General features: G+C 36.9%; 1 protein-coding gene across 1 annotated transcript in view; it reads right to left on the bottom strand.

Moving 5' to 3' along the window:
- LOC125231936 (opsin-3) overlaps positions 1–25,649 on the bottom strand; it is an 87,960-nt gene extending 62,311 nt beyond the window's left edge. Inside the window, exons 1-2 of the mRNA XM_048137545.1 lie at positions 25,480–25,649; positions 21,857–22,048 (exon numbers count right to left, since the gene is read on the bottom strand). Coding sequence (XP_047993502.1) covers positions 21,857–22,048; positions 25,480–25,532 — 245 coding nt within the window. The 5' untranslated portion in view covers positions 25,533–25,649. The remainder of the gene's footprint in view (positions 1–21,856; positions 22,049–25,479) is intronic.
- Between the last annotated feature and the right edge of the window lie 1,333 nt (positions 25,650–26,982).

Raw genomic sequence — 26,982 nt, 5'->3', positions numbered from 1 at the left:
TTAAAAACGAGCTACAATATTCTTATTTGTGGATTCGCGACTGTAGAATATTAATGAGAAAGAAGGATAATACTAGGGTAATTTATATAAATAGTTCTGCCGATTTAGATAAGCTAAAATGACCTTTGTGTATTTTATTACCGGTAGTTAATCTTAAAAAAACAAATTTGTTTTGCTATTTTATGAAGATAGTGTTAAATATGCAAATACAGTACGCACTTAAGACGTGTAATAGTAATGTATCAAACTTTCACTCCACTTTATTGTGGGCCCTGATGTCTATGTTATGTGATCTATTTTATCTTAATAATGAAAAAGTTTCATTTACAAAAAGGAATTATTTTGGAAAGTGCTCGATGCTAACAGTGTATACTGAGTCCGTTATGTGTATAATTAACTTAAGAAATACTACTAGAACTAGAATTAAATTTTATATATATAGGTATGAGAAACAAAAGAATGGGGAATACATGCTTGTTGATAGTACGAATGAGCAGTTCGCTCGAATAACGTGGTTATTTATTTGTAATTTTAACCCGTCGGCATTAAATTATTTAGATTTCAGTCTATTTTTACTCTTATACTGTGTCAATAAAATCTTTTAATGGTTATTACCAAAATGCGAGGGGCTTACGCACAAAGTCTCGTACATTTTTATCACATGTTATTCAATCCTGTTATGATTTCATAGGTATATCCGAAACGTGGTTAACAGGGAATTTTTATGATCGTGAGTATTTTGATCACAGATATAGCGTGTTTCGTTGCGACCGATCTGCAGCTGACAGTGGTGCTGTGCGCGGTGGAGGAGTGGCCTTGGCCGTGCGTGCCGACCTTAGTCCGGTGCGCCGCGACTGGCCCGTACCCTCCGCGGCTGGCTGTGAGTGTGTGTGGGTATCCGTCCCTCTAAAAGCCTCGCTGAGAAATAATACTAGCGTAGGAGCGGAACGGGCCAATACCTGTGATTTGAATATTGCTTGTGTTTACTTGCCGAATGGACCCCTTTACAGGGAATCATTGATATCATTTTTTGATATTGTGTGTCAATTAACAGTAGACCATTGTAATGATACATTTCTTATAATGGGTGACTTTAATGCACCTCAAGCAAAATGGGTACCGACATTATCAGGTGCGATGATGCTTTCGTCGGGTAACGACTTTGCAACTCGAGATTTTGCAGACTTTCTATGCTTTTCTGACCTTAAACAATATAATTCCATCATAAATTCATATAATAATTTACTAGATTTAGTATTATGCAATAGGAATTGTGTAGTATCTACATGTGATGAACCACTGGTATCTGAAGATGTATTGTACCATAAGGCATTGACAATTGATGTTGAACTCTCCTATGTGCCACAATTAACGCCACTTGTGAAAGAGGTTTACAATTTTCATTTAGCTAATTACACAGACATTAATAAAGAATTAAAGGATATAGATTGGGGTAATTATTTTTGTAGCATTAGTTGTGAAGGTTCGGTAGAAAAATTATATAATTTATTAAATCACTTAATTGAAAAGTATGTTCCCCGGCGAAAGCTACGGTCTTCATCAAAATCACCGGCTTGGTATAATAAATCTTTGAAAAAAATTCTTAAGGAAAAATGTAAGTTTCACAAGCGTTGGAAGCTGTATAGGAATCCACTTGATTATGACAGTTTTAAAATTCTACGAAAACGTGCCGAAAAAATGGAACAAAAATGCTACCGTGACTTCATTTCTTACTCAGAAAACAATATAATGAATAATCCTAAATACTTTTGGAGATATTTAAAATCTATTTTTTCTAGTAACGGTTTACCGCAAACTATGACTTATAAGGATATTGTTACCTGTAATGGTGAAGACATTTGTAATTTATTTAATAACCACTTTCATTCTGTGTTTGAAGTTTACGACAGGAGTTCTGCTGATGCGGATAATCTGGCAGCACCAACTAATCCCTTGATAGATATGCATTCAGTTGAAATTAGCGAAGAAATTGTGGCACGATATCTCAAATCTATTAATGTGAATAAGGGTGCAGGACCTGACGGAGTACACCCACTTTTTATTAAAAATTGTTATGCTTCCCTAACAGCTCCAATTACAATAATCTTTAATAAATCTATCAAGGAGGGTTGTGTTCCAGCTATCTGGAAAAAAGCCTGGATAACTCCTGTGCCAAAGGGTCCGGTTAGCCGTAATATTGAAAACTATCGACCTATTTCCAAGTTATGTCAGTTTAGCAAGCTCCTGGAAAAGATAGTTACCGACCAATTCGCTGCTGTTGTGCGACACCATATAATACCCAATCAACACGGGTTCTACAGAGGCCGTTCAGTAGATACAAACTTGTTAACTTTCACGAATGACATATTACTGGCTATGGATGATGGTTTCTCTGTGGACGCCGTGTATACCGATTTCTCCAAAGCATTTGACAAAATATGTCACTACACTTTACTATGCAAGCTCTGGGAACTCGGTATACATGGTGATTTGTTTCGTTGGATTAAATCTTATGTAGAAAATCGTACACAGTCAGTGGTAGCGTCGGGATTTATCTCTCAAAGTAAATATATCAGCTCAGGCGTGCCTCAAGGCTCCCATTTGGGACCTCTGTTGTTTATTTTATATATAAATGATATCGTAAAGTGCATCTCCCACTCTCACGTTCTTCTTTATGCAGATGATGCAAAAATTTATAAAGTTATTCGTAATTCTTCTGATTGCGAACTTTTACAAAGAGATCTAAGTAATTTTGAGATATTTTGTAGAAAGAATAATTTATTTTTAAACACAGAGAAATGTAATACAATTACTTTTTCCAGAAAAAAAGCATTATCTTATTTCAATTACAAGTTATGTAACCATGACCTGGTAAGAGTAAACGAGATTCGTGATCTTGGAGTAGTCATGGACGACAAATTATCATTTATACCTCATATTGATTCTATCCTATCTAAGTCTTTTAAGCAATTAGGTATGATACTGCGAATTGGTAAACCTTTTAGTAATACCTTAACGCTAAAAATTCTTTATAACAGTTATGTACGAAGTCGGATTGAGTTTGCAAGTGCGGTCTGGAAACCCTATTATAGCATACATATTAACAGGATAGAGAGATTGCAAAAAAAGTTCCTAAAAGCACTTGATTACAAATGTGGATCTGAATACAAAGATTATGTGGAATCCTTAAACCGACATAAAATGCAGACGCTTGAGTGTCGGAGAGACTGCATTGATTCTGTTATCCTATATAAAATAATAAATAGCCATATAGATGCCCCTAGTTTGTTGAAAGACATATGTATAAGAGTTCCAGGTAATAAAGAACGCCGATGTCGTCTCAGGTTCAAACATTTATTCTCCATCCCAAGAAGTAAAACTAATTATTCAAAAAATACCTTTATTAAGCGAGCATGCGCACTCTATAATGAGAATAACATCTTAAAAACTGTAGACGTATTTAATAGTACCATAGGCTCTATAAAAAGGAAGTTCAGTTCTAGTAGTATGTCTATAGAAATAGAATAGATATTATATCACATTTATTCAAAAAGTGTTTTATACACGATAAACATGTTTCCTATTGTATGTAATTAATTAGTATCTGAATTTTTTGTAAAACCAATTTTTGCTAAGACTGTTTACTAAGACTAAATCTCACACAAGTTAAGTAGGTATTGATTGTGCTTTTAAAAAAAATATTTGTTAAAGAAAAATGGAAACTATAGGTCTAGATTAAGAAAATAAACTGTATAAATATTTTTGTATGACCGTTTGTTTCATATCTAAATAAATAAAAAAAAAAATAAAAATAAAGTAAAACAATCAATATGGGTATTATGGGTATCGTTTTTATGGTTTATCGGGTCGCTGATCACGATAAATACAACGTTTTTAAAATCTAACGAGGTGGAAGTGAAATACCTTCTCCCCTGTTGTGGTGTAATGGGGTTTAAATATATAAAAGAAGATATTGACTGACTGATTGACATATCAACACACAGCCGAAACCGCTGGTCCTAGAGATTTCAAATTTAGCACATAGGTTCCTTATATGGCGTAGAGGAGCACTAAGAAAGGATTTTTCAAAATTCTACTCTTAAAAGGGTGAAATGGGGGTTCAAAGTTTGTATGGGGAAACAAGATTAGTTTGACTATTTTATTCGAAACTTCACAGAAGGATTCCTAAAGACATATGACTTAATACATGTTTCAGGTTTTTTTTTAAATTTGAACCCTAAAGGGGTGCAAAGGGGGTAAAGTCAAAAACACAATATGGGTATCGTTTTTATGGTTTATCGGGTCGCTGATCACGATAAATACAACGATTTTAAAATCTAATAAGGTGGAAAAGAAATTTTCTCCCCTGTTGTTGTGCAATGGGGTTAAAATATCCAAAATAGCCATAAGTATAGCTTTAGTTTTTATATTTACTTCTGGTTCAAGAGATTTCAAATTGACACGGAAGTTCCTTAGAGGAGCACTAAGAAAGGATTTTTCAAAGTTCACCTCCTAGCATGATAATTTGACAGGGGCAAGGACAGGGACAGGGCCAGGGCCAGGGACAGGGACAGGGACAGGGACAGGGACAGGGACAGGGACAGGGACAGGGACAGGGACAGGGACAGGGACAGGGACAGGGACAGGGACAGGGACAGGGACAGGGACAGGGACAGGGACAGGGACAGGGACAGGGACAGGGACAGGGACAGGGACAGGGACAGGGACAGGGACAGGGACAGGGACAGGGACAGGGACAGGGACAGGGACAGGGACAGGGACAGGGACAGGGACAGGGACAGGGACAGGGACAGGGACAGGGACAGGGACAGGGACAGGGACAGGGACAGGGACAGGGACAGGGACAGGGACAGGGACAGGGACAGGGACAGGGACAGGGACAGGGACAGGGACAGGGACAGGGACAGGGACAGGGACAGGGACAGGGACAGGGACAGGGACAGGGACAGGGACAGGGACAGGGACAGGGACAGGGACAGGGACAGGGACAGGGACAGGGACAGGGACAGGGACAGGGACAGGGACAGGGACAGGGACAGGGACAGGGACAGGGACAGGGACAGGGACGGGACGGGACGGGATAGGGTTAGGGATAGGGATAGGGATAGGGATAGGGATAGGGATAGGGATAGGGATAGGGATAGGGATAGGGATAGGGATAGGGATAGGGATAGGGATAGGGATAGGGATAGGGATAGGGATAGGGATAGGGATAGGGATAGGGATAGGGATAGGGATAGGGATAGGGATAGGGATAGGGATAGGGATAGGGATAGGGATAGGGATAGGGATAGGGATAGGGATAGGGATAGGGATAGGGATAGGGATAGGGATAGGGATAGGGATAGGGATAGGGATAGGGATAGGGATAGGGATAGGGATAGGGATAGGGATAGGGATAGGGATAGGGATAGGGATAGGGATAGGGATAGGGATAGGGATAGGGATAGGGATAGGGATAGGGATAGGGATAGGGATAGGGATAGGGATAGGGATAGGGATAGGGATAGGGATAGGGATAGGGATAGGGATAGGGATAGGGATAGGGATAGGGATAGGGATAGGGATAGGGATAGGGATAGGGATAGGGATAGGGATAGGGATCGGGATCGGGATCGGGATCGGGATCGGGATCGGGATCGGGATCGGGATAGGGATCGGGATCGGGATCGGGATCGGGATCGGGATCGGGATCGGGATCGATCGGGATCGGGATCGGGATCGGGATCGGGATCGGGATCGGGATCGGGATCGGGATCGGGATCGGGATGGGGATAGGGATAGGGATAGGGGAAGACGGAGACAGGGACGGGACGGTGACGGGGACGGGGACAAAGATAGAGATAGGGACGGGGATAAGAATAGGGATTGGGGTCGGAATAATCGGTCGGCAATCGATATCTAGGCAGTGTAAAATGCAGGTGGCTCAGTGGAAAGGTATTATTAGTAAGTAGGCATCGGCGAGTATCCTGCATCCGTAATAACTATTACATTCAATGTGCTGTAAGAAGATCGTTGTTTGCTTGCCTTTTATATGTTTACGTTTGCAATAAGTATAAGCAAAATGGAAAAAATTGTAAGCGATAATGCAAGGAAGTACTTTTTACCCTACCGACCATAGCGTCGAGATACTGGCTATGTGGGTTGTATGAAGATTCCCCAGTATAAATATTTATATAGGTAAAATACATACATATTCCTACCTACTACCTACTACCTACACTACCTACCTACCTATTACCTACTACCTACACTGTGGTCGCTGTGTAACAATTCTACAATCATTGCAAGAATTTCTTTAAAAACAATAATAATATGTGTAAGGTACAGTCAGCCAAAACCGGACCGTACAGCAAATAGATCAGTTACAATGGCCCTCCAGTCGAGAATTGCCCCGCTTTACCTTAATCGAAATAATCGCGGACAGATGTACCTACAAAGAAACCTACGGATCCAAATGAAAATCTTATTTTTTGTAAACGTTTCAATAAGAATACTTTTATTACGCGGGCGAAGCCGCGGGTAAAAGCTAGTACTAATATAAATGGGAAAGTGTGTGTGTCTGTTTGTTTGTCCGTCATTCACGGCAAAACGGGGCGACGAATGAGGAGGCACACTTAAGGGTGATGACAGATGGCGCCACCTTAAGACGACTTTTGCACTGATCCATAGGTACTAATATTATAAATGGGAAAGTGTGTGTGTCTGTTTGTTTGTCCGTCACGGCAAAACGGGTCGACGTGATTTTTTTTTTAGTGGAGACAGGTTTTTGAGGAAGAGTGACATAGGCTACTTTTTGACTCTTTCTAACCCCTTACTTCCCTAAAATGGGGGGTGGAACTTTGTGTGGAGGATTCCGGAGTAGAATTTAACGCGAGCGAAACCGCGGGCAATAGTTAGTTTTGAATAAAACGAACAAGATAAATAGGATTGTGTATAAAAATGTACTTTCAGAACATTGAAAACGTTTTCCGAAGTTCCGGAGAGCGGTTTCCAACTTCGTTCGAGATGTTTCGGGCTGTGGAGTTGGTTTAAATGTAAGTGTATAGCAAATTATCTTTCATTTTGCTTTATAGGTTACTATACTCTGTCAAACAAGTCTGTCAGTAAATAAGAACAAAGAAAACTATATGCACCCTTTTCTTTAGGGTGCTATAGAAAAGGATACCTACAGTTTTCTTTGTTGTTATTTACTGACAGACTTGTTTGACACAGTTTAGCTCTTGCTCGCGGCTTCGCTCGTGTTAAATTCGGAAATGGCGGAATGCTCCATACAAACTTCCACCCCCCCCCATTTTAGAGAAGTGGGGTGTCAGAAGGAGACAAAAAGTAGCCTATGTCACTTTCCATCCCTTCAACTATCGCTACTTAAAAAATCACGTCAATTTGTAGCTCCGTTTGGTCCTGAAAGACGGACAAATAAACAGACACACACACTCTTCCATTTATAATATTAGTATGGATTATGGATCTTATCTTAAATCTGCGAAGGCCCAAGGTTACGGATAGGTTTACCGGGCCATTTTTAGGGTTCCGTAGTCAACTAGGAACCCTTATAGTTTCGCCATGTCTGTCTGTCCGTCTGTCTGTCCGTCCTTCCGTCCGTCCGCGGATAATCTCAGTAACCGTAAGCACTAGAAAGCTGAAATTTGGTACCAATGTATCAATCACGCCAACAAAGTGCAAAAATAAAAAATGGAAAAAAATGTTTTATTAGGGTACCCCCCCTACATGTAAAGTGGGGGCTGATTTTTTTTTTCATTCCAACCCCAACGTGTGATATATTGTTGGATAGGTATTTAAAAATGAATAAGGGTTTACTAAGACCGTTTTTTGATAATATTAATATTTTCGGAAATAATCGCTCCTAAAGGAAAAAAAAAGTGCGTCCCCCCCCTCTAACTTTTGAACCATATATTTAAAAAATATGAAAAAAATCACAAAAGTAGAACTTTATAAATACTTTCTAGGAAAATTGTTTTGAACTTGATAGGTTCAGTAGGTTTTGAGAAGAATACGAAAAACTACGGAACCCTACACTGAGCGTGGCCCGACACGCTCTTGGCCGGTTTTTTTTTTTCAAAGTTGTCCACCCCGTTTTTGGCTTGTCCCATACTTTTGATATAATATTTAGCGTATTTAAAGAGTCTAAACTAATGAAGACTATTTTTTATTCGAACCCAAATTTAGTTGACAGTAATTTACAATATTCATTTAAATTTTTATTATAATTATGTATTTGTTAAAAATTATAATGTGATAAAAAATGGGCAATTTTTTGCTGTCCTACGTCAAATATCGTTTTTGTTATGGATTTTATTCTATAACTAATTGTACTAAATATTGATGACGGCATAATTTGAAAAGATTGAGTCATACGCTATTATGTTATAAAATATTTCATGTTAATAAATTAACGTACTATTTAAAATTAAGTATAATTTGCCGAGACGGAATCTGGTAATTGTGGAATTTTCCATTCCGAAACCGCAGAATGACTGTTAAAATTAAAAGAAAGTTCCTAACATTTGGTAACATTGTATCCAGCTTGGCAAAATTAATTTAAAACTACTCAATACCGTCATCTTGCATTTGCCAGTTGCCGCCAAACACGCATCAAAGTAGCTCGTACTCAGGGGTAACATTTTCTCATTCCACCTTCCGAAACCAAATTTGCGGGTAAATACGTAATATGCAACCTTTTAACATCGATTCCTAAAACAAAGCACTAATATTGAAACCAAATAAGCCAATTAAAAACAAGATTTGTGATTATTTAATAAATAATTAAGTAAAATATCGCCGGAGGTAGCGTTCCGTTACTTCCGATCCGATACCAGATCGTTGGTTTCGTATAGGGTATGCAAAAACCGGTTAACTTAAAAAACCGGTTAATAACCGAGACTTTTCCTTCAAAACCGGTTAAACGGTTATTAACCGGTTTTGAGGATTTTTAGTAAATGGCCGTACTACGCAATAATTACCATTACCTTTAAGAATTCTGATGTTGATAATATCGTAGCAGGTATTACTTGCACGATGAAGATCATTTTTATCCAGTTTTTGGAAATTTGGTAAATGCGGAAATTGCTAAAAAGGCTTGTGTGGTTTGAATGTGATTCGTCAGTTGCGTATTCTAGGCATGTCGCGAAGGTCTACAGCTCCCAGAGCCCCTAGTAAATCTAGTAATACAAGCAATTGATCTAAGAAAACCAAGATCTCCATTTTACCTTTCTTTTAAAAAATATAGTTTGAAATATACGGTAGACTCCAGTTACAACGACGCTCAAGGGACCGCTGATATTACGTCGTACTAACCGGATGTCGTACTATTGTGACTTGTTTAGTTAGAAAAGTCCTTTTTAGTATGCGTGCTTGCTCATCATTTGTAAGTAAAGCTAGTTTATACGCAATCGAAAAATACAAATTGGGTTCTATTTAGCTTATAGAGGTAAGATTAGTCCCGAAGCGAACAAATTGTTAAAATGTTAAAAGCAATACTCCAAAAAGTTACGTGGCCACAATGTAATCTTGCTACTTGTTGTAGGCAAGACAGGGGGCCGTGCTTGGGTGGAAGTAGCTTTGTTTCCTCAATTTACTAGTAAAACTAAAAACGTTGTCGCTCGTCGTTGCAATCGGACTTGATGGACGGATTCTGTGTAAAATGTGTCGTAAAAAGCGGCTGGTCGTTAAAATCGGAGTCGTAATAAACGGATGTACTTTCATACTATCACATACGAAAACCAAATAAATACCTCTTATGTCGTTGTAAGAGCTAACTATTCCAACTTCAAATTTATAAAAACAATACCTCATTCTATAATCCCGTTACCAGAATGTGTCGTTCATACAACGAAACGGTTATTGAATATCCGACTATAGACATATTCGAATGTAGCTTACCCTCCTTTAAAAATAAAATCATGAAAATCTTTTACACATAATCCATAAGCTGCGTTCATATGTCTAGTCAGTAATGGCAATTACGAACATGTTTATGTCTATGATAATTTCTACTTTCTACTTAGTTTAATTTAGTTTTAAGTTACCTCTGTATGTAATATGTATAAGTTTAGTCATTTGCTTTTCCATAATTGATGTAAGTACCTAGTATAAAAGAAGACATCTCACCTCCCTAGCGCATATTGTTTACTTAAATTAAATACTATCTGTGTACACATGTTTAGAGTTATAGGCCAGCTCAGTACTTTAGTAAAATTGTAATGTATTTTTCTATTAATGTCTGTAACTTGTTTTGTGAGCCAAATAAATAAATTAAATTAAATTAAAAAAAGAGGTTGGACGTTAGGTCTATGCGGAGTCGTAATATACTAACCGGACTCTACTGTATTGTATAAAATGTATAATTGAGTAGACTCGGGACTAATTTTTAAAATAAAATCATTACAGATAATAATGTTGTCAATGAAACGTAATGAATAAATCTTTATTATTACAAAACATTAAATAATTATGTATTTGGGTGATTCTCTGTAAGGATGTTCAACAAACAGTCCCCTGGCAATGATTTTTTGAAATATTTATTAATGAAATCCTAAATAGTTAGTATAATTTAATAAAACCCATTTGCCTTAATTAAATTATACAAACTATTTCTGATTTTATAAATAAATATTTTAAAAAATCATTGCCAGGGGACTGTTTGTTGAACATCCTTACAGAGAATCACCCATTTTTGAACCTTTTAATGCCTAATTTTCCAAATTTTGAGAAATAAATACAGTTTCGGTTATTAACCGGTTAGAAACTATAAAAACCGGTTTTTAACAGAGGCCAAAAAGTCTCGGTTAACCGGTTTTTCGGTTAACCGGTTAACCGGTTTGCACACCCTAGTTTCGTATAGGCGGAAAGAAAAACGTATCGGAATGGAAGTATAAAGCGGTATTCATGTGGTTATAATGTGATGTTTTAGTTTAATTTGATTGCGGGAAATAAAAGAAAAACGTATGGGATTAAAACTAACTCATTTAAAATATGGTAATCAATCACGGATTACACACTCCGGTTGTTTTAGTCATTATGCGCGATTTGCTTTGGAGGTACCCACGTTCAAGTGTAGACGAGACCTTAGCTTTCATCCGTTACCCATACAGTCAGATCCGTTACTGTCCCATGTTTCAAATAGTTTTATTTGCCAAAATTAAATACAATTTGTTATTAAACTACGTTTCCGTTATTTTATATTGAAATAGTAACGTTTAAACTATTGATTACAAGTGATGGCATCCTATAAACTTGTGAAACAGTATAGTAATCTTAAAAATTCTCCTCTATTTTGTACTGAAAGTAACGGAACGAATATATATAGCGGTATAAAAAAATATTAATCCGCATTTATGTGAAAATTAAAGTGAAATTTCTTCATTTGTGATTTTAGAATGAATAATAAACATATTGTAAAATTCCCAAACCTATTATATTTACATTATCTGCGATTAAATTCGGTTGCGGAACGGAACACTCGCTTCTGTACAACTCAACAAAAACATATTTTTTTTATTAATTACTTAAAAGTGAGTATTAAAGAATCTATAAAAATAGCTTTTAATAAATTTCTATCGGTTTCATTTTCATATCAACTTTTTTCGGGGTGGACAACTTTGAATAAAATGGCCCACTTCGACCTATTGGGAATATTGGGATCTTTTGTGCAATTTCCCCTACAATCCTAGAATCTTTCAGCTATTCTAGCTTCTTGACCATCTCCATGTGTCTAATGATGTGGCTTATGGGTACCTGTCTGAAGTCCTTTGGTTGTAGTTATGCTTTATAAGTTACTAGCTTTTGCCTGCAGCTTCGCTCGCGTTAGAAAGAGACAAAAAGTAGCCTATGTCACTCTCCATCCCTTCAACTATCTCCAATTTAAAGATCACGTCAATTCATCAAGACGGACAAATAAACTCACACTTTCACATTTATAATATTAGTATGGATTAGGCACTTAAAAAATTATTACAGCCCAATAAGTGAAAGTTGTACCTGTGGTACGCATATTTGTTGTTCTAAACTAAGCCAAATAATTAGTAAACAAATATAAGGATTTTAACAAGCTTGAGTAAAAGAACATTAAAATTATGAAGACGAGTGGAAATCAAACGTGAATAATGAATAGAAAAATATATTTAGCGAATTTTAATTTATTATTTTTTTGTGACTAAATGTCGATTATTTTGACCAAATATAAATATTTGTTACGAAATAAATGGCATCGAAGCTTCTTTCTACAATTTAATTTTTTGTATTGTATTTTCTTGGAAATATAGTTATAAATTGTAGGTATTCCAATCTAATTCATCAATAAACGTCAACAGACCCTTATTTTTAAAATGTCGCGTCAAATTCTTTTAACACTCCAAGGATTAAGGACGCAGATCAAGTTTACAGATTGTCGCTTTCATAGATTACGGGTAATTATTAAATTATAAAGAAAACTAATGTTCGTTACGATTTCGCTTCAGAGAACTGTATATATGGTACTACTTTCTCGCACTAGTGCGCAAAGTACATACTTAGTAAATATAACTTCACTTGCCTGTCAAAATTTCAAAGGGTCGTGTAAAACCTTGTGCAATATACACGTACGTAGAAGTACTAGTACTCTTTTCCGCATTGTATCGTAGGTAATGTACTTCTTTTTAATGAAGCGCTTGTGGCCTAGCAGTAAAAGCGTGTGAATTTTAATGCGGAGGTCGGGGGTCAGACCCCCGGTACGAACTAGGGAACCGTAGCTACGTGACCTTAACACCGGCGGTACTAAGATCACGAATTTCACGAACACGGCAAGGTACGTACCTCGTACGTACGTACTTGCCTTAGCGCCCGGATTCACGTGACACGTGACACGCCGCGGGCCGTGACACGCCGCCGCCCGAACCTACGTTCGTGTGCAGAGCTTCGGGTGGCGGTTCCGTTGGGTACTTATCGTACGTTTTGTAGATTCAACACGCCCGGGAGAAAACCAAATCATGACTACTATTGAATTATCACTTAGTACCTATACTTAATAACCTTAAAAAAACCACTGATTTAAAATCTGCCCTCGCAGCTTATTATGCGTATGCGTATTCGTGGCTAAAATATTCTATTATCCTATGGGGAAATAGTACGGATATAAACGATTTATTCATTCTCCAAAAAACTTGTATAAGAATATTAGCGAACATTAAATTTCCCGATAGCTGCCACCCTCATTTCATAAATATGAAAATCTTAACCCTAACTTCAATCTATATCTTTGAGCTCTGTAAGTTTGTACGAAAATACCCCGAATTATTCAAAAAAATCGGTGACCAGCCTAGACGATACGAATCGAGATATAAAAATAACCTCGTACAAACAACAAACTCAAAACTAAAACTGCATAGCACAAGCCCGCAAAATATGGCAATTAAAGTGTATAACCAGTTACCGAATGACATGAAAGATATCCAATCGAATAAAATATTTAACAAAACCCTGAAACAATATTTAATCGAAAAATGTTATTACAGCTTACAAGACTTTTTTAACGATAATGAATAAACAAAGTAAAAAAAAAAAAAAAAAAAAAAAACATTATTGAAAGCCTATACCCCTACTTACTATAATTACTATGAAGTACCTAGTCATAGCCGAAACAGTTTCATTTGTTTACCCTTATTTGTTGGCGCACCGTCATGACGTGAAAAAGATTGTACCTAACAAATTGTATAAGCGAAATACTTCCTACCTACCTACATTAATTATTGCTGCGCCCCGCAGGGCTTCATGTGTCATTTGTGTACCTACCTATACTTTTAAGTACTTGTAAAACCTGTAATGTACATGTGAATTGCAATAAATAAATACAATACAATACAATAATACTGGACGAAATTTTTTTACGTATGAATTAAACTTATATTTATGTTTTGCTTCGATTTTTATACAATACATATAACTAGCGGCCCTCCCCGGCTACGCACGGGGATTATCATAAAAATTGTTATAATAAGTTATCCGTAAAAGATAGATATATGCCATCGCGGACTTTTTTGTAGACCTATTAGAGAGACACAATTTTCCAATACATTATTTTGATATAGCTCAAACGGTTTTGGCAGCGTTTTCGATTAAAGCTCTCAGCCAGCGGGATTTTGTCCAACTCGATTAGAAAATATCGTCATATTTTAACCAATTCAAACAAAACTTTAACAAATTATAAACCTAAACTTTCCTCAAGGATTACTCTATTCATAAATGAAAACCGCATGAAAACCCGTTCAGTAGTTCTTGACTTTATCACAAACACACAGACAGACGTAGCAGGGGACTTTGTTTTATAAGAGAAGATTAAGAGATTTATGGCGTTATTCGCTGTGTTACGTTACGGCCTAATATTGTTTATTTTTTTGACATGTGCCGTCAGAATCCTCAAATACTCGACACTAACTTAAAACTGTATGTGGTGACAGTTTAGTATAGTATGGAGTAAATATTGCCCCAGAGCTGTAAGAAGTGTAAGAACCTCTTTTTCACACATGACAGCGTCCACAAAACGTAAAATCGTGTAATAATGGTTAAAAAAATCAAGTACTTAAAAACAATATTTCGCTTACTTTAAACATATCGCAACTAAGCTTGCTACTATGTAAGAATATAACGTAATCTTAAATGTAAACAAGGCAAACAGCAGTGTAGATGAACAAAAGATCAAGTTCTGTGAATCTTTGAGACGTACTTACTATGATGACTATTATACTCCAGGTAAAAAAAAGTATGCATACATGTGCGCGGGGCCACGGTTAAGACAAAAAAAATAACAGCTGCAGTTCTTATCAGTTACGGTACATTAAATAATACTTTTAGATAGTATATTCCTTTAAAGCACTGTATTGTTTGACGAACGAGCTCAGCTATCTTACTGTGGTGGTATTTTGTAAATAATTATGTAATAAGTGCAGTTCCACCACGTGGTAATAAAGACAGTAAGATTTACGAGCAGCCTTTTGTACGTGAAGCTGAGTGAAGTGAGCGATGTGTTATTTTTACATTTTGGGATTTTTTTAATTTAATCTGAATGGGGCAGATTAGAATTTTAGTTTATTTCAATTAGTCACTTGTAAGATCCCAGTTGATCAACACTTGAAGACCTTGACACTTTACTTTAGCGGTGAATTTAAAAGTTATTGTCGTTGTTGTTTTGTTCAGTTTTTGTATTGTTACTGTTAATGTTTGAAACTCTTAACAACGAAGAGAAGTTTGGTTTGGAGATATGCCACCAGAGTCGGAGATTCAGCTTTATGTACTCTCTGCAAGGATCGGACAAACAATGAGTTTCCGTGTCGTCATGGTACTACAGGATCTATCGCGAGGCATTTGACGTCAGTTCATTTGAAATCTGCTGTTACTGTTACGACATTAAACGAGTAAGTTATTTTTTTAAATAGGTAAAATCCACAATAAGTAAATGAAAGCAGCAGAGGTCTAAGTTTAAATACCATGAAAAAATTATTTTAAAGTTATTGCATGTAAATAGTATAACGAAGCTCACTTTATTAAGCAATGCTTTATTAAGCAATCAGTAATAAATGGCTTAGTTATTATATTAATTATTATTTTTGAAACAATTTGAAACAGTTTGAAACAATAAAATGATAATCCTGCGCCTTGAACACTCTTAAAGTAGACTTTTTTTACGACCATCAATCTTATTACTATATAACGTAATTACCTAATTAAATGGTGGCTATAACAGTTAAGTTGGCGTAAAATGTATAACATAATTATTAACTAGGTATGTGTTAAAATTACGTTTCCGTGGATGTCATCCTATCGTCACATTCTTAATTTTTATACTAAATTGACAAATTTCATATTCCGTTCATCAATAATTGAATGGTACCGTGTATACTTATCTACCTATTAAATCTTATTAATCAGAGGGTAACTAGAGAGTTTTTGTCAACTAACACTGCAGACACATAATAAGCAGATTCAAAGGTATCACGGTGCATGGTTAAGCCCATATTACCATGTTAACGCATGGTATTTTTCAACCACAACCACTCAACAGATAAGCTTAACAAAGGATAAGGTATAATTAGTCATGGTATAGTGCCTTAACATAAAAGTAATATTTTAGTGAAAGTATAAGCATTTTCTGAATTTGAACTCGAAGCGTCGGTTGTAGCGTAGAGACAATGCTAACAGTGGTTATTCAATAATAAGTTGAATTTAGAATTACAACTGTTGAATACTTTTGGATAGAGTAAAAAACTCAAATGACTGGAAGGAAACTTTATCTGAAACGGTTACCAAATCTAGCAGTTACCCATATAAAAGGTTACCTACCCATATCGTTGGTATTTTAATAACCACTTCTAAATTAAGCCTATCGGAAACCCCGGATCGTTTATTCGGTTTTATTTATTTATTACTTACATATTAATATTTGAAAAACCGCAGTATTGAATATAAATTTTAATTCAAAAGTAATTAAGATATAACCTCACGATACCTACATTTTTATTCATAACTTATAGAGACTTCATCCGATCTTATCTTCTCTCATGAAACGCCGCTGGAGGACCGGGCGTGTCACGTGAATTCGTACGTACGTACGTACGCATCTACGTACGTACGTACGCTAATTTCACGTGATTTATTTTCACGTGACGAACGAACCAGAAATCCGTTGCCGTGTATCACGGCAACGTGCGTACGGCTACGTGTTCACGATACACGGTCACGACCGGGAGCCCTAGTACGAACCAGGGCGTTTTCCAAATTAAATCCCGAATATCATTAAATAATTAGCCCTATCTTAATACACCAACAACATGGATTTGTCAAAAAGCGTTCTACCGAGTCTAATCTTTCCGAACTAATTGATTTTGTGTTGGAATCTATGGACAAGGGATTTCAGGTAGACGCCATATACACAGATTATTCTAAGGCATTTGACAAAATTTCACATTCCATACTTATAAAAAAACTAGCTACTTTTGGCATTCATGGAAACCTTCTAAGATGGTTTACATCGTACCTACGTAATAGAACCCAGGCTGTAGCTGTCAAAGGTTACATTTCTAGTTTCGTTCCCATTTCATCCGGTGTTCCACAGGGGTCTCACCTCGGTCCTTTACTTTTTAACATCTACATAAACGACGTAGCCAAATGCTTTCAACATTCTCGACTACTGTTGTATGCCGATGATACCAAAATTTTCTCTATTGTTAAATCTGAAAATGACTGCCTTAATTTACAAAACGATCTTAATAGATTAAGTTCTTACTGTTCAGCTAATAAGCTCTTTTTAAATGTTGAAAAATGTTGTGCCATCTCATTCTCTCGAAAGAGTAATCCTATAGTTTTCAACTACTTTCTTGATAACAAGCCTCTTAAAGTCGTAACTGAAGTTAAGGATTTAGGTGTAACTTTAGATCGCGAACTGCAGTTTATTTCTCACATAAATAAAATATCAGCTAAGGCATATAAAATGTTGGGATTTGTATTCCGACAAAGTAAAGATTTTAAAAACCCCAAAACATTAGAACTACTTTATAATGCTTATGTCCGATCAAATTTAGAATACGCTAGTACAATTTGGTGTCCACACTTTAACGTACATATTGATACAATTGAAAAGATTCAAAACAAATTTATTAGAAGGTTGAAATATAAAATTTGGGATTTTGATAGTACACATATTGAACCTCTAAGTAAGCGTCGTGAAGTCAATGACCAGATACTTCTATACAAAATTTTGAATGGTTTGATCGATTCTCCTAATATCCTCTCAAAAATCTCATATAGGTGTCCGAGTCGGCGTACTCGTTTTGTAAGTTTGTTTGCTACTCCGTCATGTCGTACAGCGTATGCAAGAAATAGGTTCCTAATAAGGGCTTGTAAAAATTATAACGATAAATACATTGACTATGATATAAACCATATGTCCGTCCAACAGTTTGTTTCTGCAATTAAAAAAAAAAATGCTAAAAAATATCTAAGTATAACTTTAATAAATAACCGAGCATTCGTTTCTGTTTTATATTAATATAGTGTAATAGTGTAGTAATATAGTAAATATATATACAGTATAGTTTGAAAAGTTAAGTCACATATGGCATTTTTTATCATTCGGTTTTGTCTCTTCGTTCCCAAATTAACATACGCTATACGATGCAGCCCTTTTTTTAAATTTCCACAACTATGCCAAAAAGTCGACGATATTATCCATGTCAAAATTCAAAAAATAATTAATATCAATATTAACAGCAGGCAATTTATCCACGCCACATTACCCGTACGGTTCGGTGGCCTGGGTATAAGACAAATATCTAGTGTTGCCCTACCCGCCTTCCTGTCTTCCGTGCACGGTACGCTATCCCTCGTAGGTAAAATACTCACTCCGTCACTATGTGACTTCGAGGTGGCGTACCTGTCGGATGCAGAAGATACATGGCGTTTGGCCTGCCCTGACAACGACATGCCGAATGAAAAAGGCACTCAAAGACTTTGGGACGAACCACTCTGCCGTCAGGTGCAGAACTGGCTCCTTAACACTGCACAATCCGATACAGAAAAAGCCCGTCTACTTGCCTCCACCCAACACGAATCCGGTTTTTGGCTCCACGCATTGCCCTCTATTAACTGCGCAACTTTATTAGACAATAATTCTTTCCGACTGGCTGTGGGCCTCCGTCTAGGTGCTGAAATAGTTGTCCCCCACTGCTGTCCCTGCGGCTCACAAGTAGACAGCCTGGGCTCGCATGGCCTCTCCTGCCGTAGGAGTGCCGGTCGCCTGTCTCGCCATGCCAGCCTCAATGACGTGATCCGTCGGGCTCTTGCTAGCGTAGGTGTGCCGGCCACTTTGGAACCACCTGGCCTGGCGCGCGACGATGGCAAGAGGCCCGACGGAATAACGCTCATCCCCTGGCAGATGGGACGGCCGCTTATATGGGATGCCACGTGTGTGGATACCTTAGCGCCGTCCCATCTAGCTTCCACTTCACGGAAGGCTGGCGAAGCGGCGGCAGCGGCCGAAGCTCTTAAACGCCGCAAATATGCCGGTCTCCTGCAAAACCACATATTTGCGGCGTTTGCGGTGGAAACCTTGGGACCATGGAGCGGTGATGCCCTTAACTTCTTCCGGGTCTTAAAAAGAAGACTCCGGAGACTTCGGGAGATCCTAGGGCTGGCTCATTCCTTGGCCAAAGAATTGGCATTGCTATTCAGCGAGGGAATGTAGCCAGCCTCATGGGCACACTTCCACAGGGGACGGACTTGGGGGACCTCAGGTAGTTGCATATATGTATATTATGTATATATCTTTATAATTATTAAGTTGACTTAGTTTAATTTAGATTAGTTTTTAATTTAATTGTATTTTATTTGTCTTAAGTTAACTACTAATAATCGCACTATTTGTAAGTGCGATAGGGACGGCCTGCTATTTTATCACTTATCGCGCGGCCATAATTGCCTGCCTGGACGTATTTGGGCTAATTCTTCTCAGAATCACGAGCTGATTCGATCCCGACGATAAAAAAATGTGTCCTATTTTTTTTTCCTTTTACGTCACGATTTTAGTATGAACTTACAACGAGCGTGACGTATTGGAAACTCGAATTTTGTATGGAAAATTTGGTACAGATTTTTTTATCATCGGGATCGATTCAGCTCGTAATTCTGAGAAGAATGAGCCCAAACACGTCCAGATCTGGTGAAATTCGATATTCGGGATTTAATTTGGAAAACGCCCACCAATGAGTTTTTAGGCGCTTATGTGCGAAATGTCATTTGATATTTGCCAGTCGCTTTTTGGTGAAGGAAAACTAATAAGGCCGAGTTATCCTTTGGGTTGGAAGGTCAGATGGCAGTTGCTTTCGTAAAACTACTAGTGCCTACCTACGCTAAATCTTGCGATTATTTGTTAAAGCAGACCTCTGGATCCCATGAGCCGTGGCAAATCGTCACTACTTTGAAAAAAACTTGTATCTTCTTCTGTCAATGAAAAGAAAAATGTAATAACTTATTACATTTTTCTTTTCATTGACAGAATTACTAATAAGTATGTATGCAATGCATATATACGTAGACTTACTGCGTTTTAACTTTGAGGAGCAGTGTGAGATACGAGATTTTTTCAAAGTAGTGACGAAATGCCGGGATATCGCAAGGAGGATGATGTACTTTTTTTTTATATAATGTAGTTGCCGATCTTTAAATGTGAACTCTCTGTACCTATCTTCCTCTGTCCGGGGACCGTTCTGAAACTTAATTAAATCACCGCGCGCCTGACGCCAGCAACACTCGATCTGATCAAATTGTTCCACATTATTAACCCCGTTGGCTTAACTAATTCCGGACTTTTGCGAATTCCATTTGGTTTCTGAACGGCCAACTGGAGTTTTCGGGTTATGCTAATATTATAAAGTTCAAATTGAAGCAATGATAACGTTAAGTAATTTATTTTAAATATTGGTCGTTGTTTTGCCGTTTAAAATGGGAATAAAAATCAACTTTTGTGACGAACATAGAATGCGTGTGTGAACGAAGATCAGCATCATCATCGACGCTATAATTCTTATAATACGGGTTTCATTTGTGTATTAGGTGCCTAGGTTATTATGGAGTTTGTGGTTGTCTGTTGGTGGTTATATCTACTGTTCTATGAAATTATTATTTTGAACAACGTCATTTTTAACCCCCGACGCAAAAACGACGGGGTGTTATAAGTTTGACGTGTCTGTCTGTCTGTCTGTCTGTCTGTCTGTTTGTCTGTCTGTCTGTGTGTGTGTCTGTCTGTGGCATCGTAGCTCCCGAACGGATGAACCAATTTCGATTTAGTTTTTTTTTATTTGAAAGCTGTGTTAGTCGGGAGTGTTCTTAGCCATGTTTCATGAAAATCGGTCCACTAGGTCGCGGTTGGGAGTTTTTCAAAATTTTAATTTTTTAGAAAAAAGACCAGGGACCGATATTTGAATTTAGAACGCACGAATTGTGACGCTAGTAATTTTAAATCTAGAGGTAATTGCCCGTTGTTTTCGATTCTGTTAGTAGAATTTAAATCGCTAGTAGTGTAGATATTATTGAATGAAATTAACGAAATCGAGTGGGTATATCACTCGTAATCTTCTCTCGGACAAAATAGCGCGGAGAAAATAAAACACATAACTGAAATATAACTGTGACAATTTAAAAAGTAGGCTATAATAAAGGAGCTGACAAGTTTGCCAACATTTTTAGAAAGTAACATAAAGCGTCCCAGTTTCTAGAGCCATTACGCAAACAATCCGGGGAGTGTCTCCTTCATTACAAAAAGTGGTGGTTGAAATGTTTAGACAGTTTTGATACTTTTGAGGCTTACTCGACTTTGCAAGTGGGTCTTACGATACTTTGGGCTGTTTACTTACAATGCGAAATGGAAGGGATCACAGATCATATAATACTACTAATTAGTACCCATACTAATTAGTAGTATTATATGATCTGTGATCCCATTCCATCCTCGTCGCCAGTGTTAAATAATAAACGCTAACTAAGTAGGTGCGGTATTGTAGATGATCGTTTAATGATCAATCATTATATGTCTACCTACAATAATAGGTAGCGTGTTGACATTCACCAAATACTTGAAAGGTAAGAAGTAAAAGGTGAGATCGCTTAATAACTGACAAGCTTCATATTGCCTTCCGGCGCACCCACAGTCAGTGGAAATGGAAGGAAACCTTAGGAATTCGATACTTATACTTAATTACCTACCTAGTGCAGTTGCGGGATGCACTCGCCAGTGTTCCTACACTATATTTTGATGTTCCAGAAGCTTCTATACTAGTGTTTAGGTACTTACGTGCTAAATATCCAGATGACTATCCCATTGCCCGTCAGCGATGTGAACATAAGAACTGTGTAGACGAGCGCCATGCCATAGTGCCAGTATTTGCTAACGGCGGGGTAAGCTCGCCAGTGTTCGTGGACCATGTCTTGGTGTTCTTCTGGAATGTTCCATCCCAGCATGTGCTCTTCCACCTCTCTGGCTACCCTGGAAATATAGCTGCGGTTATTTTTCTGGTCTGGTTGTTAACTGGTTGAAAGAGTTCAACAACAATAATATCTTCGTTCATCAAATCATCACCCAATGCTCTTACTGGGACTTACCCGGGGTCATCAGATTTATTGAATTGAATTTATTGAATTATTAAACAGTCGACAAATATTACAATTTATCAGAGGCCCTGCAAAACTGTTTAACAGTTTGACTGCAGGATAAACTGGTGTCTCTAGTGTATACAACCGATTAGATCAGACGAGTCCTCAACTTGAAGTTTTGCAAACAATGAAAATATGTCAAGACTTTAGAAGATTAATCTATGAAATTAATAAGTATTATCAAACTCTTTTTGAATGGAGACTTGCATTTAAATTGCAGTCTCGGTTTCCATAAACATCCTCAAATGTTAAACACCAAAATCTTTTATACAATTCTACTACTTGCAAAATTGCACATTGCTAGGCGGTCCGGTCACTGTTTGTGCATAACCTCTGAATTTACTTCAAACAAAAGAAAATAAGACTGTCTTGCATTTTTTAAGGGTTTCGATTGACTGCAAAATTGATTTCACTATACCCGAAGAGGAAAACAATTTCAAAGAATCCTCATTTTTAATTTCATGATGAAAGGCAAGCTTCCTTAAACGGATTTTTGGTTCAATTAATTTAATAAAGACGGAGCAAAAAATGTCAAAAGCGATTTAATTAAACGACAGGGAAGCCGCAAAGCCTTTCAAAGCTCGAGAATATCACGCACGATATTTCAAATGGACATATAGGATGCGGAAATGTAGCCATCAATCAAGTTAGGCACTGGTCCCACCAAAGCGATGAGCTATCCCCGATAGAAAGGAACAAAGGATAGTCGTTCCCGTGTAAATAAAAGAGATGCGATGATAGCGCGAGCGAGTTAAGGCTAGTACGCACTAAGCAGCTGTGTGTGCGGCTCCGGTTTCATGATTCCTACCCGCTGTGCGGCTGGCCGCTTGCGGCTACAATTAAGACTACGGGAGCGAAAATGCTAAAATAGAAAGGAGCCCCTCTTTCAATTTGGGAATTTTAGTTAAATATACTAATGTTATTTAACTAGATTTATCGAAAAAAAAAATGTCCATTAAGAACAACTCAGTTAAAAGATATTGAGAAAAAATCTTTAAAATCGAGGTTCCGCTTTCGACTGTTATCCTTCAAATCGTATTTAAACGGAACGAAATTTGAGAATCTAATAACAATGAAATAATCTGTGTCGGAACGTTTAGAGTTTTTGGCAAATTGTTACCGATCTTGAGTATCACATCTTTTTTTTGAGCCATATTGAAAAATGCCGCTTCTAGAAAATTTTAATTAGCTTTAGCGTTTTCTAAAATAGCAAAAAAAATAAAACGGTCCGACACAGATAAAAATAATAAATATCTGTGTTAAAAAAAAAAATTGTTCTATTTTCAAAAACCAGGGAGGAAATAGTCGAGAGCGTTTGTATGGAGAATTGACCTGTATCGTATCGTCTTCATTTATTATTGTACCCAGCCTTACAGTTCGTTGCCGAGCGAATCGCTCGGAGCGATGAACTACTTATAAATCGCTCGCTCTCTCTTATATTTACACTGGAGCGAAGTGGGAGCGAGAGGGACTGTCTTTTGTTCGTTTCTATCGCCGATAGCTCGTCGCTTACTCGCTTTTGATGGGACCAGTGCCTTACAGGGACGTTAGAAGTGGAGAAAGGGATAGTGATCCTTGTGCGGTTGGGTTACCGGTGGAACTGGTTAGTGGGCTAGTTTCCAATAGATTACGGATACGGGTTATGGACTGCCATTTGTCACTAACAATAGCGGTGATAATTGTCGATTGAGATGGATATGTACTGTTGTTTGGGTTGGAGTTTCGGATACAGTTGAGTTTCGGAAGGAGTACAAAAAAAATCACAAGGTAACAGACCCAATCATGGACAGTTTAAGAAAAAATTTCGCCTGTTTTTGATATTTCACTCGTAAATGTAAAAAATCTACCGCTAAGCGTGTTAAATCTTGAATGTCCTATCCTTCTTTTACATTTCAAGCGTATTGCAGAATGGATACTCCTATTAGTTTCTTCATAGTTAACAAATTAAAACTAGGTGTTTTTTCTCCAATTATGGACGGCAGTTCTCCAGTAATGGATCCCCCATTATGGACAGTGAAATAAGTTTAAAATTTTACTTTTAAAGCCAACTGATACTCAATGTGTCAATTTTATATACCATAAATACAATTAGTTTGAGTTATTTTAACATAGGATTGTTTCTTGTAAATATTGGTTTTGTAAATTGTTCCTTGTCCATCATAGGAGGTAGGCAGATTTTCGGTTCCAGTAATGGACACTCGCAAAATAACGCCATTTCTTTATATCTTTGGAGCAACAAACTAGTATGTTTTATACCTTATCTCATGCTTAATGCAGTAAGTAAAACGCATTCAAGTTTACACCGAGTATTATTTTTTTATTATTTTATGCATGAACTCAACTCGCTTAGCAACATTACTAAGAATTCGTCTTGATATTTTTTTCAGTAAACTGATGAATTTTATCTTGTCGCCAAATCCGTCAAAAAAAGCAGAATTAATTGAAACTTCAAAATGAAACAGCTCTACAACTCTAGTTTATGGTACCTACATAGCTGTCAGTTTGTAGAAACTAGTTTTAGATACTTATTTTTAAGGATTTGTGTTTTTTTGTCCATAATGGCATCACCGTCCATTATGGGGTATTTCACCTCATTCTACCTCTACTGGGTCAAGTCGCGGCAAGAGTAACATGAGTCACGATTTTATGGCATGTTCCATTTACTCACGTCGCAAGTTCAGGTGATAATGTAACTCTAAATAAGTGTTACTTTCCCGATATATGCATAGATCTTTTAATTTGCAGCTGTAGTTTAAATAAACACACGATGAAGTCGTGACACGTTACATTTACTTGGATTCACCCTACTACCCATTTGAAGTGCTTTAACCAAATGTCGTTTTAAGTCTTGATTTTAAGTCTTGAATGTATATTTAATATAACGTCGTAAATTTTGACTTTTTAATATCTTTTTGAGAATTTTGTCTGGTTTATAACAGAGAGCCGAAGTTGGAATCCAGTACATTGTTAAAATAAATACCGATAAAATAATCCCATTAAAATCAGGACAACTACTACAAACAACTTCAAAAAATAAATGAAAAATGTTTTCACAAAAAGAATATTAAAATACGATTTTTTATTTTGATACTTAACCCCCGAACTGAATAAGTAATGATTTAAATTATGTCTTAAAATGTTTTTTCAAACGATGCCGGTATAAATTGATATAATTTTTATTATATTTAACAGACACACTCCGTATAATTTTACTTAAATTATTTATCAAATATTTTAACAAGAAACGTTAAGAATAATACTAACATTTTCAATGGATACGCCATAGGCCCGATCACATCCGTGAAGTTGGCAGCCATTTTGCACACGACCCCAAAACAAAATGGCGGACTACCTACACTATGAGTACCAATCTCAACATTTGTGAATTAAAAATATAAATAAAAACTGTAGACGAAGTGAGTAGTCCGACCTTAGTCGCTTCTCACTTGTGCCTTTTGATGGCCGCGGCTACCTTTTATATGGGGCAAATAGTGCGTGATAGTTAATTCCTTAATTGAATAAAATAAAGCTGCTTGTCTATTTGGTGAAGCATGAATTACATCAATGCCGGGCTGGAGTTCTCAAACTGTGGAGAAAACTTGATTTGAATTGATGAAACTGGAAATTTATTGAAATAAATGGATTTTTCAGTACATAATGGTGTTTTTTCCCGTACCAGTTTGCAAAGTTGAACATCCCTTAATTGTAAGATCAAAACTTCCAATAATAATTATGATACACTTGATATTGTGATACACGTGCGAAGAGGGAAGTTTAGGATTTCATCTTTTCCGCACTTGTTTTGTAATGTACCTACTATTTCGTATTTGACAGATACTTCCACATTATTTTTTTTGTCAGTTGTATATTTTTTCCTAAATTACGACTTAAGTACTTCCTTGTGATGTTCAGTACATGTTAACACGTACATTTCAACAAGGAGGTAATTGAACCTCTAGATTCTTAATAAAAAAATAATTTAGTATTTTTATCTGTACTTATGTTAAATATGACATATACTACAGCCTTTGACATATAATAACTGGCCTTTAAATTCATTTATATAATTTTTATCTCACTTAACCAGACCCTAACCACGTCCGCAGTCCACAAAATGTTTGAAAGCAGCTAGATTTGTTCAGTATTTGTAGCAGGAGATCTGGAATAAGGAACTTCTACCCTCATGTGTTTTAATTGCAATAAGAAATATATGATAGGTAGATTATATTACAGATTTACAGTAAAATATTTTGCAACATTTGCTTAGAAAAATCGGGGTCGGACGGTCTTTTTTTACTTTTTTTGTTTTGTTATTTAAGTCAAAAAGGAAATGGCATGACTTGGGCGCATACTACCAAAAATGCTAGAAAAACGCCGATGACGTGGTAAAGTGGAAAAAATTAAGGGAAGCCAACGGGATATTAAAGTAGGCGAATACAAAAATAATAAGTTTGTGCCTACAATGGCTACAATATCAAATGAAAGTTTATATATCTAGACGCACAGTAGCGTGTCAAGCTACTTCAAGTGAACGGAACTGGCGAGCAGCACCGTGTGTTATAATATACCTAACTGTAATAAAAAAATATTGTTTGCTCGGGAGTTTTTAGATTAGGCAACCATTTTGCAAACTGTCAATTTGAATTAATACATCACTCATCTCTCAACACATCTAAATAACGTATGAGTGTAGAAATTCCTTATACTGCATCTTTGACCATTGGTTGAGGACGAAGATATTAGCATGCAGTGCGCGTCCGCTCGTGC

The sequence above is a fragment of the Leguminivora glycinivorella genome, chromosome 12 (assembly GCF_023078275.1).
Source record: "Leguminivora glycinivorella isolate SPB_JAAS2020 chromosome 12, LegGlyc_1.1, whole genome shotgun sequence".
NCBI lineage: Eukaryota > Metazoa > Arthropoda > Insecta > Lepidoptera > Tortricidae > Leguminivora > Leguminivora glycinivorella.
This window is presented reverse-complemented; position numbering and strand designations above follow the sequence as displayed.